We start from the raw sequence: 16434 nt of genomic DNA on the forward strand, positions 1-16434 counted from the left end.
GGTTAAAAAGCTTGAGTTACATAAATTGGTAGAGCCTTAAAGTTCTGAATTTATGAACAACTACTACTTTTCTAACTTATTATCTAAGGATCGTAATATTCACCTACTGAACAAAATACAATACAGAATGTGAGACAGATGTAAAATCACTTGTATCTAGGAGTTTCAGAACAGCTCCTGATTCTTACAAATCTAACCTCACTTGAAGAATACTTAATACAACTAACAAGACTTTAAAAAAAAAAAAAGTTTCATCTCCCACGTGCATCCTTTTTATTCCAGAAATGTTCTCAGTATCGGCACATTTCCAATTAATGGACTTCACATAAATGATATCCATGTATTAGCAAAGGGCACACAGTGTATACCTCCTTATTCAGAGAGAGATAATTGGTCCCTCTGTGGCCGCACAGTCGCCCTATATATGCGCAGAGAGAAATCTGCAGTAGCCATGGTAACCAAGAGTTGCATTGATACCCAATTGTATTTTAGCAAACATCGATAAAACCTGTCTCTGTCTGCAGCCCCCACTCCCCTGAACACTCGCCGACTCATCGTGTCCATATCTTTTCTCTTCGTCATATGCTTTAAAAAACAAACAAACAAGCGCTTTAGATGATAGCATGTTTTGCAATTAGAAGATTTGAGATATGAATGATTTCACTTGATCTCTGCAGGTTGCACGGACTGTGAAGCTGAAGGTCACTGCTGAGAAGATTCCCTGAAGCCAAAGCAAGATGAAGCTCAGTAACAGCCCCGCTCACTGAGGGGATTAGAGAGACTGCACTTCATTTAAAAAGGAAAAGGAAATGAGAAATAAGAATTAATTGATGGTAATAATGATATGCAAATGGTGGCCACCGGTGAAATTTAAAAGAGCAATCTTGCAGGGAATATTATGATTAATTTTTGAGTTATTTTTCAATCTGCACAATGTTTGTAAAAGCAATCCAGTTCTTCCTGCTTGATAATTCCACTGTTATTTATAACCACACAGCACGAGGCAACATTGTCAACTCAGGTGTTTATTAATGTGTGGGCCACCTGGAGGAACATCGGGCTGCTGTTTGATCCAATGTCACGGTGAGTAATGATAGTCTCATTTTAAACCAATTACAAGAAATATTAGTGGAAACCTGACACAGAGGAAGTTCTGACCTTTAACCTTGCTTACCCAGCATAAATTACAGATTGTAGATAAATATTATGCACATTATTCCTACAAAAGTGTAACGAATAAAAGAGGCAGGAATCAGACAAAAGATCCACGCACTGTTTAATATTGCTCCCAGCCGTTTCAACTGCGAATCGTTTCCATCTGAAAGACATTTTACACAATAAACGGCCAACAATATGTTAATTCATCTCCCACTGCTCTCCCACTCCCACGCTTGTCTGTAGTGCTCAGAAACAAGCACATTTGTTTGTACTAAAGATAAGACTCCCGATAAATCTACCTAAAATAACTTCTTGAATTAAAAAAACCTCAATTGAAGCTACGTCATTTCCTAAAACAGTAATTTTTACAAAAACAAAAATAATTTTCAGCTGCAGATTAATAAATAAAGGGTTCACTTATGAGTACTATTAGTATCAGGGAAGCTTGTGTATAACATATTATAATATCTATAATGCATCATAAAAGTACTCATAGTGCTGAATAGTCATAAGCATTACATATCATTAAATATTAAAATATCATAATGTTATATACAAAATATCATAACTTAGAATATCATTGTATAATGAATATCATATCACTTCATTATTGCCGGTCACATACTGACTTTCTATGTACAAATATTTGTTTACTCTACAAGTCAGAGTCGATATTTATGATGACTCAACAATAGTATTTGAGACATGTCAATAATTTGTTTCTTGAAACAAATGCAAGAACATTCTGTGAAAGTCTTCTTAATTAGATTATGAAAAGATAAAAGGTTACACCTCTTCTTTGTTTGAATCATAACCTTGTGCATAAACTGTGCATGTACCGTAACTCTGAAGGACATTGTGAGAATTAAAGACAAACATTTATTTGATTTACGTGAAGATTCTTTTCAAGCATAAATCCTCTACCTTTGTAAATTCAAGTGACAGTAAAGGACTCACTGTCAAACCAGATCAATACATATATGTGAGAAACGTGTGTTTTGTAAAGAACATTTATTGAGCAAGAAAAAAACAGTGAGGAGCAGTGCAGTCATCAGTACAACTTAACTTAAGCTTGAGTAGTAAGGATCCATTTAGGGTAAATAATGATTATAGAACTAAGTCCCTTAGAGGTGCTTATTGTAATTGAATCGTTAATTAGCTATCAACAACCTGCAATATTTCCTTTCCCCTGGTGTGTAATGCAGCCTTTGTTGCTATGCCAGAAGAAATTAGATGCCTTTTGGCTTCATTTACAATATTGATAATACTTTAATGTTTAAAATCCACCCAACGGTCATTTAACTCAGATAAAAAGTCTAAAATGTATTTTGCCTAGTTCGTAATTGAGTCAATCTTGTGGTCTTTGAACATCAGAGAGTCTTATCATTGGAAACCTGATTTGAATCTAAATCTTTATTCAAATTGCTCAGCATGTAAGACCCAATTTCTTTCGTATGGTTAGATAGTCAGAATACTTTCACAGAATATTACATTTATTTTATGGAGTATAGTACACATATATATTATATTCTTCAGTTGAAATGTTATTGCTGTTTGCTGATGTTGGAGAGAATCTCTGACAGTCTTTCTAAACCAAACCTTCCCTTACTTCTGCACGTCATTTGTGTGCGAGACATTTTAATAAATTAAGCCCTGGTGCACTTTATAGCTCGTGCAGACTAATGAAAACATTATTAATCACAGCCCTCCCACATGCATTCAGCCTGAACGCTGCTGGTGTGCAAACAAAACCAAAAAACAATCTGGCTTCTTTAGATTCTCATCACAGCATTATCATTTCCATCTCTGCCATAACATTCCTCTTATGTGAATTTGCGGCGTGCGATCTCCTTATTGATATTCATGGTTCCTGTTCAGACATATAAATTAAATATTACCAACTGTGCAAGACATCTAGACAGCTAATTTATCCACATTTCCCAAAATTGTATCTTCGCCTTCTGCAGTTTGCATTACTTAGTAGAGCATCTCTATGTGTCCTCCATAAATACATTTGTACATAATAAACACTTACTGTACATACACACATACTCCAAACAAAACATTTTTTTGGGAAACCTAAAGGTTTTCTGATTCTGATATCTCTGCACTACAGTTCACACACACACACACACACACACACACACATACACACACACACACACACACACACACACACACACACACACACACATACCATGTATACATCACTTCAGGGGACATTACATTGACTTACATGCATTTCCTGGAGACTTATCCTAACCTTAACCATAACCAACAAATGCCTATCCCTAACCCTTAGCCTAAACCTTACCAAGTCTCCACCCTAAAATGAATGATTCCCCTCATGGGGACCTCCATTTTGTCCCCATAAGGGAGGCTAGTCCCCACACGTGACTGTGTAAACAGATTTAGGTCCCCACAAGTATAGTAATGCTAGGCCACACACACACACACACACACACACACACACACACACACACACACACACACACACACACACACACACACACACACACACACACACACACACACACACACACACGCACACACATACACACACACACACACACACACACACACACTCACTCACTCACACACACACACACACACACACACACACACACACACACACACACACACACACACACACACACACCTGCCTTACAACCTGAAAAGTGGTTAATCAATAAAAAGATGATTATACATGTAAATAAAGCATCTGAACACAAGGTCACTGAAATAACCAATGCACAGAACATGAAAGTGAATAAGATAATCAAAAAATTATGCCATCATTCATTTATTTCAAATCCATGGGCACACATATAAAACTGTTCTATGGATCATCTGGGTATTCATTAGCAGTAACTCAATGCACCTCTTAGACCACTAAAAGCACCAAAGAGGTGGTCAAATTCAACCTGGAGTGTGGTTTGAATTATGCTCCTCTTTCAAAATCTTCTGTGAGAGTCAAACTTGTAATAGAACCAGCCTTTTCTTTTATGTTACCTTGTTGAAACTTTTGATATAGGTCCTTTTTGTCAATGCAATAACCTCAACAGCATAAAAACAAGGCCTGGATCACAATATGTGACTTCTGGAAAACAACAGTATTACCTTAGGTTACCCTAGCAGTTCAATTGTTTTTCCTGAACACACAGACATTTTGGGTGTGTCCTGAAAACATGACACCCATCTGGCTGTGTCTGTGTCAGGTAAAAGATACTTCACTATGAAACACTGCAGCAGCTGGGAATATGGATTTATAAATTGTTGTTATACTCTGTTCGACCACTTGAGAGCACTATTGCATACACAAACAATGGATTTTTGTAATTTCACTGGTAAATGAAGGGAGTATTCTACACATGTGTATTGAGTATAAGTATGTGAGTGTGCGTGCATGCTTGTCAGTGAGCATGTGCATACACAAGTGTGTGTTATAGTGTGGTTTAATCATGTTGATTCCCGTAACCTCGTATCCAAAGCTTTCAGTGTGCAGCCGTGCAATTTGTTTCAATTGCTGCTACTTACAGACCTTTTCTGCCTTAAATGAAAAAGATGCAGCACCCCAGGGTTCTGCTCGAAAATGAAACTGAAAAATATTGCCTGTCATAGCTGTCAGACTCCATATCCACGGTCAGACAGTGCTGCTGACATTTCCTATAAGTGTCTGTTTTATTGCCTTGGCATTTGGAGAGAAAGCTGTACGCGTCTCCCTGGCACATAGCTGGACTGAAAAAAGAGGGTTCCAGATCACAATCACTGTTTCCAAGACAACATCAATGTTGACAAGGGGGGTGGTGGAGGGAGACGGGGGAATTTTGCCATTTGTTTGAGTGCCCATTAATATAAGATAAAAAAAAACAGCATGTGGTTACTGAATGAAACGGGCTAAAATTGCATTAAAGCTGAATGAATGAAAGCTGCTACGCTCACAGTTGGCTTCTTCAGCAGATATTGGGGGGGGATCGTCTCATGCTGACTTGAGCAGACCGACATGCACGCAGACTGAAGCAGTAAGTGTGTTTGCAAAGGGAATGCTCACAGTGGTTCCTAATGCAGATTAGCGTGGAGCCATGTATACTTAACACTCATGGCAAATAGCCTTCTCTTGATTTAATCTTTAAAATGTACTTGTCAGTATTAAGAGCCAATAATCCCTGAGGGCAGAAAAACATTTTCTGACCCAATATATATACAGAACAATATGTCATTCAAAATAAGAAGAATTGACTTAAATACACAGCAAAAAACTAATACTAATCAGTGTTTCCCTTGTGGTTTCAATGTGTTAGCAGGATGTCAAAGCGTATCTCTGAAGAGTTCATCAGGCAGATGCTTGAAGGGATGAAATGAGGCGTCTGATCTTTTTGTTTTAGTTGTGACGGCTTTGGGGAGTCTGAGCGTGGGCCTACACAGAAGATACATGAGTCAGCAGAGATCTTATTAGCAGGAAACAGTGTGCATTACTAATATATGGGGGATGCTTAAATTGCTGCATTTGATTAAAGTATTATTATCCTGTCCCATTTGATTTTCAGTTTTGACAACAGAGCTGAAGGAAGGAAATACTAAGCCTTTTTTTATCAAATCAGTCATAAATGTAGTACAGACATGTTTAGTTGCTGACTTCAGACAATTTTCCTGATAGATAAAGAGTGGCCAACCAATAATTGTGTGGCGATGTAATCAGAGGATGACAAAAGCCTGACATCTATTGTGTATTTCACAAAGGTTAAAGAAAAATGCGGAAGTATATATATAAGAGTCTGCAGCCATGCTAACAGCTAAATGAGGCTGGAGCTAAATGTGTTTATGTTAGGAACCAAATATCTACAGAAATGTAAAGGAAATTCTCAGCAAAAGGAATGTCACAAAATAATCTGTCAAATGATTTTTGACGTATTTTAGTCTTGAACAAAGCGATGGCAGAAAAGCGTTGCTATTACTAGCTTGGCTTTATTTGTACTTTTCACCCCTTAGTAACTCGCATCCTAAAGAAAACAAGAATAATTTGTATTAAATATTTGAACTGTTCTCTTACATTTTAATTTGTGAGGCAAGATAATTAGTTGTCAGCTATTTGCGGCTACTGTGGTTAACATTTACATAGACAAGATAGATCACACTGCTGTGCAAAGAGCTGCTCAGGATATTGGTAATGGATGAATACCTCTCTGCTTATAGGCACATTTAATTGAAGCTGCTACCAACTTCTTAGTTTGATTACTTAGCAGAGTATAGACCCTTGAGAGTTAGTGTTTGTCAGCAAAACGGTCACATGAACACATTTGAACATGTATCTTTTTAGCAACTTCATTTATATTATCCCATCAATTCAACAACCTTCTAGGGTTGAGTCCCAACGTAATCTACAAATATTTCCCCGACATTATCATTCTAGTTTGAGGGGGGAAAAAGGGTCTGTTTCTTTGCCTTATCACACTTGTCGAGGACTGTGTACTTGCAAAATAGATAGCGCAGATAGCTTAATGAAGTGGAGCATCTAACATTTGGACTCAAACTGTGTCTTCGTCAGAGACATACAGCAAGACCACATGTAGGCGCAAAGGTGCACCATGACCGCTATCATTAGATTCTTCATGGAAAGAGCAGCATTTAAATCTAGCCAATTACATACATGCTAAAGGTTGAAGGTAGGAGCAATGGTTAAGTATTTACTCATCGTGAAGGGTTAACAGAATAAATATATTAGCTTGAGTCATTGAAACTGTAATTTGTTCATGTTTTCATCAGAGACTCTAACGAGGACATGCTTTATGTTGAAACATGAGTTGCTCCTTACTTTGAGCATGTGCTCCAGATCTCTTGTAGTTTCCAACCTCTAAGGTTTACTTTGTTCTTCCCAGAGCTCTGTCTCTCCATCATTACTCTTTCCTTCAACATCCTTTTTACATTAGAGCTGTTGGAGAGTTGGGTTATTTTTTTATATTTGTGAAATCCGCCATGTAGTGTAGCTTCACACTGTTCAACCACAGTGTGTCCGCCTTTCCTTTGTAGCAATCAGTCCTGCACAGTTTGTGAGAAATTGTACCAGCGGACACATGAAATAATGGAAAGCAGGTCAAATAATAAACCAATTTCTTACAGAATGTTCTCTTCATGTTCTCAAGCTACAAAACATAGAACAAAACTGAGAATGATTTGGTCAGGTAAACACTCATAATATATATTAAAAGGTATGGCTATACAGACAGATATGTCTACAGAGAATGGATTCAGTTCATTGTGAATAATGGAGTGGTAACAAATTGCAATTCACTCATTCATATATATACATTTACATTTTGGCTAAACACATCTCATTTAGATATATTCTAACAACTCAATTCAAATATCATTTTGAAGAATACAAATCTTATGCTTAACCTTTAGCATGTATTTAGTTGGTTAGATTGTATTGCTGATCTTTTCATTAGATCTATTAATAGAGGCCAGGTTTCACCTTTGTGCTAACAATGCAATTACCTGCTGTGGTTACGTAAGACTGGAGCACTTTGGATGCTAATAATGTCCCACTGATAAAACCAAAATGTGGTTACACCGTGAACGTAAAGAACCAGAAAAGCCACAGATTCATTGTATTTGTCTCTTCTGCTCTCATAAAGTATTTTCTTTCATCTCTTCTTAATGTATAGTATACTGTACTTACATTTCTAGATTCGTTTCTGAACGCTCTACAAGGTTTTGTTGGAGATCAAAATATCTGTGTTGTGCAAGACTTCAGGGACTGATGTGTTATCCTTTCAGCAGGAAATCTCGTGTCCTAAAGGAGAAGCATTTAGAAAGGCCAAGTGTAAATTGTACGAGGGACAAAATATTGATATTAAGTGTGTCCTGAGGGATGAATTAAAGTTAATGAGCACACTAGTGTAAGTTCATTTCTGCCTCACAGCACAATAAACACAACTACAAACTACTAAAAATACCATGTGTGACCAATCAATTTGTGGCCACACAGAGTAGATTTCCCGTGGTAACTGTGGTCAATATCGCTGACCTGGATATCTAGCTGCTTTCCGACACCATCCCTGTCGATACACAAATTCATTAGAGATGATGCCCAAAGACAAAGCTCTGGTGATGCAGTTGTTGATCTATAATGCCATTTGTAAAGGAAAAAATTGAATTGACAGTGCCAATGAATGATACTGAAAGTAGGTTGGTTTACATCCAAAATACTATCTGACTAGAACCTGTTTTGGATGTCATTGTGTCTTAGGCGAGAGTAGGGAAAGTGTGTCACACTGCAACAGCTCTGTCGGTAGCTGGGACAATTAGGGCAGACAATTGGAATTGAGCAAAGCCAGGGGACGGAAAACCATTTGAAATCTGTTGTTCAGAGCCTGACATGGTTCACTTGTGTGTGACAATTTCAAACGATGGTCTCAGGCTTGAGTCTGTACAGCAAGGATCACCAAAGACGGTGCGAAGGAGGGGGAAGATAGCGATTGATATGGCTACTCTACAGCGCCAGCCGAAATCAAGATCAGCAGCAACTCGGCAGGATCGTGGCTCCTGCTCTTCCACCGCGTCTTGCCCGGTCTTCTCTGGACCATACAGTGACCAGGAGGAAGACCCACCGCTACGTCGCCAATCCTCTCTTTTGTCACTAAAAGGTTCTCTCTCCAATCTACAAAGCTCCACCAATCAAAGCCACAAAGGCTCCCTTTCTAGCCTCCACAGGACTGTTCCCTGCCTCCAAGGATCATTGCCAAGCCTCCAAGGATCATTGCCAAGCCTCCAAGGATCATTGCCAAGCCTCCAAGGATCATTGCCAATTCTTCATGGATCATTGCCAAGTCTTCAAGGATCTCTGTCAAGCTTTCGAGGCTCTTTATCCAGCCTGAGGGGTACGATCTCCCGGTTAAAGAGGAGGTCGCAGATTAGCTTGGACAACTCAAACACCAGCGAGAGCTGTAGCAGCCCCAGCCTACAGAGCGCCACTGGCAGCTCCAGTGATGATGATGGCAGCTGGGACACCAATAGCTGGAGCTCAGGGGCCACCTGCCTGTTACGAACTCCTGTTAAGAAAGATAACAAGGAGGAGTCCAGTGGAAAGTCTTCCACTACTGACCATGGGTCTGCTGTTGACGAGGATGAGCCTGAAATCATTTATCAAAACCTTGTATATTCACGTCCTGTTTCTCAAACTGAAAGCGATGGAGATTGTGCTTCAGAAAGATCTTCCACAGCCTTGCGGAAAGACATGGGAACACAAAGTGTGTCATCGTCTAGCCTTAGCAAAAAATCTTCTAAAGTCTCATACCATAAACGAGAAGAGAAGACCGAGCACAGGCACAAGTTCTCGCAGTTTCTGAATGAGGTGACCGGCAGGGTCTTGAAATCTAACGGCGATCCTCCTCAACAAGAATTCAACCTTCGACATCGCTACTCATCCCCTCCACCACAGCCACCAACACCAACCCCCTCTCACAACTCTCTAACAACCCCCCACCATTCAATGCCAACTAACCCACCACCACCAGAACGATCTACATCGACAACAAACTTGTGGCAGAGCTTGACCAGTTCAAACCTTCAGACCATTAAGGAGTACGACATGAAGGACATTAACAGCTCCATCCACCAGTGGAGCAAGACGTTACCCAGCTGTAAGATTTTGGAGCCCGGGGATGTTTTAAGTAAAGTGAAAGGGGAGAGCCACTCACTCTCAGAGCTCAACCTGGAGCCATGTACAAAGATTCAGGCACAGCCCTCCACTGGGAGACTTTATCTAGAGACAGACATTGACAGTGTGAGGCGACTTGATGAACTGGCAGCCAATGGCACCCTCGGGAATGAAAGGAACGTTAAAACCCCGGAGAAGGTTATGGAGAAAGGGAAGGAGAGGGAAAAAAGGATTACATGGGAATTAAATGGGGGATCGGGGATGGAGAGAAGGAAGGGGAGGGAAAAGAGAAAAGAAAACCCCTGGGGGAGGGACAGAGGAATAGACAAAGGGAAGGGAAAGCATACAGATAGAGAGAGGCTTTACTGGGAGAAAGACAGAAGGATGGAAAGAGGGAAGGAGAAAGAGAAGAACATGGTGTTTCCCAGTTATGAACCCCCTCTCCCTCAATCAACTTCCAGTGGACGGAGTATCCCCTGCCCTGTGTTCAGCTGGCCAGAAGGCTTTCCCAGAATGTCCTACAGAACTACCTCACTGCCCAGACCTACTAATATCACTGTGAGTACCAATACATCCAAGATAAGATTCCCCCTTTTTCAAAAAACATACATTTTTTGTTTTCCAGGACGTATTTCCAGTGCAATTGACGTTAAATTGAAAACAATTTTGAGCACTCATAGCAAAACGTTTGACAGCAAGATTGCTTCTCATGGTTACAATCTTGGAAATAACTGTATTAAAATGAGTGACATAACGTTTCTTTCATCCACCATCATCCGCATATGGTGACTTTATCATGTTAAAGTTGGTCATATATTATGAAAGCTGATCTTTAGGAGGTCACAAACTTAAATCCCCTGCATGAAAACTGTGCTACATTCTTGTACCAAAAAAAAGTTGTACAATATTAATGTTGTTTCTAAGGAAACTGGGATGCAGAACACCCTGGCACCAATTTCTGTAGAATATCGTTCCTGTGGATATTTGGTTGTGCTTGACCAAGCTGTTTTTGCTTCCTAATGTATTTATTTTAACACTTCTCTTGGCAATGGAAAGATGCAAACTGCCATCTGCTATCATTTCTATTGATATTATACTGCCAGCTGCTTCTTTCTGCCTGATACCGGGAAATGTGGCCAAGTAAGTCTGAAACATGCTTTTTGGACCCTGTGACCCAAGATGGCGTAAACTAAGAATGTATCATAATTTCTTGTGTTGTGATAATAAGTGATAATAAGAATTAACGGCACCACTTTACAATAAGACCACCCTTATAAAGGGTTTATAAATAGTTTGTAATTCATTTATTTATTAGGTTATGAACACTTTATAAATCATTAATAAGCTTTTATAAGACATGAGATAAACAGGGCAGCTGTGACCGGTTGCTTGCCAAATAGTGAGCCAACATTTATCTGTACTGCTAAGCCGTATTAGAAATGGTAGTAACTCATCAATAAATGGAAATGTGTTTTACACTTTACAATAAGGCTCCCTTTTGGAAGTTTTAAATATTAGTAACTCATAAATAAATGGCCATAAAGAGATGCCAAGAAACATCAAGATGGAAGGGGGGAGATTCATCTCAGTGAACAACAGATACCACGGATGCTGGCTGATGAAGAAGACAAAGTAAGCTAGGTAGCCAATATAAGGCTTAGTCATCTTGCCGAATAGTGAGCCTGTGTTGATGTATGAAAACTATGTTAGAACTGGTTTATAAATGGTTCTTAATGATTAATAAAGTGTTTACAACCTAATTCATAACCTAATTATAAACCCTTTATGAATCCTTTATAAGGGTAGTCTTATTGTAAAGTGGTACCGAATTAACTTATTGTTATAAGTAAGTGTATTTCTAACTAAGAAGCTGGTCTAGATCACCATTGGTTGGTTTCAAGAAGGGGAGTGCTGATACAATTATACATTAAGGACAATAGCTATGATCATTCAAAAAAACATACCAGAGAGAAACATACACTGTGTTTCATCACCACACAGTAAGAGTAGCAGAGATCACTGGAACTGAGGAGCCAAATTAATACAATTACACAAGACTCTGATGATTTAACTCAATCTTTATTCAAGGCTTTGATTTATTGTATTGCATCACATTCCTCCTTGTTAGCTGAATATTAGATTTGAATCATTTGTGTTTGTTGTTTTGCTTAATTGGGTCTGACACATCACACACTTGCCATACAACCTTCATTAATGTGAGGTGAATAAGAAATGTGATTTATGTTGTGCTGTACATGAACAGAAATGTAGTACATGTAAAAAAAACATGTCCTCATTCACTCTTTTCGTACACAGTCTGGAAATCAAAGCATGACTTGCAGTTTGAATTAAAAATGTCTCACTGGATGTACATTTACATAGCCAGGGTGTTCTCGAAGGATGGCTACAGAAAAAGGTCTATATTATTTCTCATTTAAATGGATTAGCATCTCTCTGCCCTCCAAACATCCAACAGAGATAGCAAAGGGAAAGTTTGGTTCCCCTTGGCATGTACTATTAAAAATATATCCACCCTTATTTACTGCTTATTTACTCAGAGCCTAGAGTAAAAGAGAAAAAGATAGCCTGGGTTTCAAACCCATTTTACTATCCTGCTTGGCAGCCTGTGTGAAGGTAGCTAATACATGAATAATTTAAACACTTTCCTCCATATTTGTAGGTGCCTTAGAGCCTTGGAAATGCCACTTGGTACTACGTAGCTGCTAACACCTTGCAACTCTGCAGCAGTATGTGGTGAAGCATTACAAAAACACATACTAGAGTATAATAAATGGCAACATTGAAGTACACAACAATTTCATCAACTGTTAGCAGATTTGTACCCTGCACTGAAATGTGAAGATATAAATAACATTAAAGACCCAATCATTGTGAAGCAGAGGGCTTAGAGGATTCATTGCATCATGTTGTTTGAACATCAACAATGTTAAACTCATGAATGAATGTTGTCTCCTGCTAAACCGGCTCTTGCACCAGCTTATTGGTTTTGCATTACAACCAGCACAGACATTGCAGGCATGTTTTCCTGTCCCATGCTTTTTTGTCAATGCAGAAAGAGGGAACCCAGCTTGTCACAATGAACTATTGACTTTAGATAATTACATAATGCAAGCACATTGAAAGGCTGTATCAAAGACAATTGTTGGCCATTAATAGTGTCAAAGCTGGGATGTAGTATAATAACAATCTTAGGAAATGTAACTGCAAGGACTTACTTAATAGCAGTTAGAAACAAACTGTGTTGTCTGCTCTGGTTGAACAAACCCCTGTTGTGTTTTTTCAGAGGTATTGCACCTGTAAGAACAGCCATCAGTCACGGTGTACTAATGGTGACTCACTCTTGAGAACACTTGTATATCACTACAGCACGCTGGAAAGTTTGGCCACTGCAGGTCAGCAAAAACAAGGATTTGTGTTGCTCTGTAACATTTAAAACTGTGCACAGTGTCGTATTTGAGAATAGGATCATGCTAATTGCAGTCTTCACAACCTTTGCTGATGTAAATGAACTATAATCATAATTTGGTGGTTGGTTCAAATTGTTTTCACTGATACTTGTAATTTAACGACAGCATAATAAGGGCTAACATTTAACATTTTTCCCCTAAAGAATGTACTTCCATACTAGCTGCAGATTATCATTCAATGACGCCTTCCAGGAATGCCGACCCCCCTCCTCCTCCTCCTGCCTCTCTCTCTCTCTCTCTCTCTCTCTCTCTCTCTCTCTCTCTCTCTCTCTCTCTCTCTCTCTCTCTCTCTCTGGGCTTGCCCTCTGGGCTTGCCCTCCCTGCAAAGAGGCATGCTGGGTTGGAGGGATGGACAGAGGGGATTACCGAGCGTTGTCTCATTCAGTAGCCGTATGAGTCATCCTGCTGTATCACTCACACTGTTTGTAACACACACACACACACACACACACACACACACACACACACACACACACACACACACACACACACACACACACACACACACACACACACACACACACACACACACACACACACACACACACACACACACACACACTGTTCTCTCACAACCTGTGTATTGAAGCTGTGTACCTGAAACATTCATTACAGCTCACTGAACAAAGACTATAAATCCTGAGCCTGGCTGCAACTGCATGCAACACAAGCACCTGCTGCAGCACAAACAACCCTCACTAACAGTATCCTGAGCTCTAAAAGGTTCATGGTCATGAGTGAGCGTTATCACCAGGGTTGCAGGTGACATGTTGATTTTTCTTTGTTTTGTTTTGAACCTTGCCTGCACATACAGTGCCATGCCAACTCTGATACAGGGGAGCATTGACTGATTGGTTCTGCACCAAAGAATTAAGCCCAAGTGAACATGCAAACGGTAGATGGTATTCTGAAATCCATGTCATGCATAATTCATGTGCAACAAACTGCTTTCACATCCATCTTGATATGAGGTAGTAAAAATGTGATTAAGTGTAACGGAGTGGGGTCTCACCTCTATCTTGTATGACATTTCAAATGTTTATGTGTTGAAGGGAGACATTTGTTTTTGGTGATATACATTTTCTTTGTTATTTTTTTTTCTTCTTTTAAATTAGATGAGAATACACAAATCTTCTCATCTACCTCTAAGCAACAAAGCCAAAAGTGTATTTTTAAAGTGTATTCAACTATTCTTTTAAATTGACTCTCAAACTTCAAATTGTTCTATTTTGTTTAGCTTTTCCTGCTAGAACTTGATATGTCCTATCATTCATCTGTTGTGTTCTTCAGTACGTAAATCTGCCTCTCACCCTTTTTCATTTCTGCAACACACAGCATTTTGCCGTTGCGCTTTTAATCTGTCATTTCTGTCTCGGGCTCTCTCCCTCCTCCCTCTGTTACTTAAACTCTCAATGCTGATATATATATTTATGGGAGAGAGTGAGAAATAACAGATATTTGTTTGGCTGCTCTGAGATCTCGTTAAACATCAGATAAGAGGCACTCCACAGCAGGCAGTGACAGCCGCGGCGCCAGATACATCTGCTTGATAAATAAATCATTTTACCCCTCTCTTCTTGTCTTCCCAACAGGAATCTGATGGAGGGATGCAGCATGACACGAGGTTAGCCACTTTCACTTTGACCCGTTCTCCTCCCGGTAGTGACACCCCCACCACAGCTCTCTTTCCTTCTTCTTCTTCTCTCCATTACTCGTAAAACCCCTTCTCTTTCCGAACACCTCCTTCTGCTCCATTCAATTACCAGCCTCCCCCCTATCTCTCTCTCTCTCTCTCTCTCTCTCTCTCTCTCTCTCTCTCTCTCTCTCTCTCTCTCTCTCTCTCTCTCTCTCTCTCTCTCTCTCTCTCTCTCTCTCTCTCTCTCTCTCTCTGCCTACCAGCCCGTCTCAGTCAGAATTAGAGGAGGCTTTCCTAAATGCATGCCGCTCTGAGGGGACGCAAAGGCACATTGTGATTGTATCTTCTGACAATGACGCGAAAAGCATATCAACGGTAAGGCGCTAGAGAGGAGAAGTGCATGCCTGGTTTTATTAGCTGCTCTGAGATAAGTGTGTGTAGTAACTGTCCATGTGTTGCATAGTGCTTCCACAAAAGCGTTGTGTAGACTGCTGTTCAACAGTGCAGTATGTTTGGAGAATGTGAATACATGCTGTGCAACGTGTTGGAGCTTTTTGTCACTGTAATCTCTGCAGCAGATTAAGAGAGTCGGCTGAAGACTGTTTGCTTTAGTTGAAGGAAATCTGCGTTGTTTTTTTGGTCAGTGGATTCAGCTATCATTGTGATTTTATTGGCAGGAGAATAATGAGGCGGCTAATGTTTTCACAGCCTTCAATTAACTCTTATATTCGTTCTCTGGGCAGTATGATACCACAGAGAGGCAATTATGGATGAACAAGCGCATCATGAGAGAGCAAGTTGTTCTCATTAAAAGAAACCCTTAACCTTGTATAGATTAAGAGAAAGAGAGACGGGTAAATCCATAGTGCTGCATTTTACCTGATGAGTTGATAAGTTCATATATTGCAGTGAGTACATCATGAAGGTTTACATCATGAAGTTTTACATGTGTTGCCTTCAGGTGTCTTTACAATCTGCATGTCAGCATAACATGATCATAACATCTAGAAGTTAATTACTTTCACCTGCGGCAAGCGAGGAACCATTGACTTCTGAGGAGATGATCTCTGCTTCCTGTTACATAATTAAAGCAAACAGCACTTCGAATAAGGTGCTGTCCAGAGGGAAAGTTTAGGTCTTTAAGTGAGTGTCAAACTTCCTGTGCACTAGGAAGAGCTTTAATTAATCTGGGGGTGAAAACAATTTAAAAGTATTGCTATCTTCTTCAGCACTTTATTGTTTCCACGATATGTAAGTTTGTAGCACTACTTCAAGTAAAATCAGGTGTCCTAAGCTTTGCTACTGTACTGCCATGAAGTACATTTAGGACATTCTTAGCATGATTTATTGCAGGTTTTCTGGTGATACAACCAAAACTACACATAAATACTTTGGCATACACAGCCAAACACTTCAATGAGATTGATATTACAATGAACAAGTCTTTAAGTGTGTCCAAATAAATCATCTTTACTCGAGTTGAATTAGATTGA

The 16434-nt window shown here is 39.5% G+C and overlaps 1 protein-coding gene across 3 annotated transcripts in view; it reads left to right on the top strand.

Annotated features, from left to right (window-relative positions):
• The window catches only part of begain (brain-enriched guanylate kinase-associated), a 106749-nt gene that overhangs the window by 59662 nt on the left and 30653 nt on the right, over positions 1-16434 (top strand). The window contains exons 1-2 of one of the 3 annotated variants that reach the window (XM_079693588.1): positions 998-1083; positions 14898-14929. In XM_079693588.1, coding sequence (XP_079549714.1) covers positions 14913-14929 — 17 coding nt within the window. In that variant the 5' untranslated portion in view covers positions 998-1083; positions 14898-14912. Of the gene's footprint in view, positions 1-997; positions 1084-14897; positions 14930-15203; positions 15317-16434 lie in introns of those variants that run through there. The other 2 variants (XM_079693589.1, XM_079693587.1) reach the window with 2 other exon arrangements.

Source organism: Notothenia rossii, assembly GCF_949606895.1.
Source record: "Notothenia rossii genome assembly, chromosome: 7".
In the NCBI taxonomy this organism is placed as follows: Eukaryota; Metazoa; Chordata; class Actinopteri; order Perciformes; family Nototheniidae; genus Notothenia; species Notothenia rossii.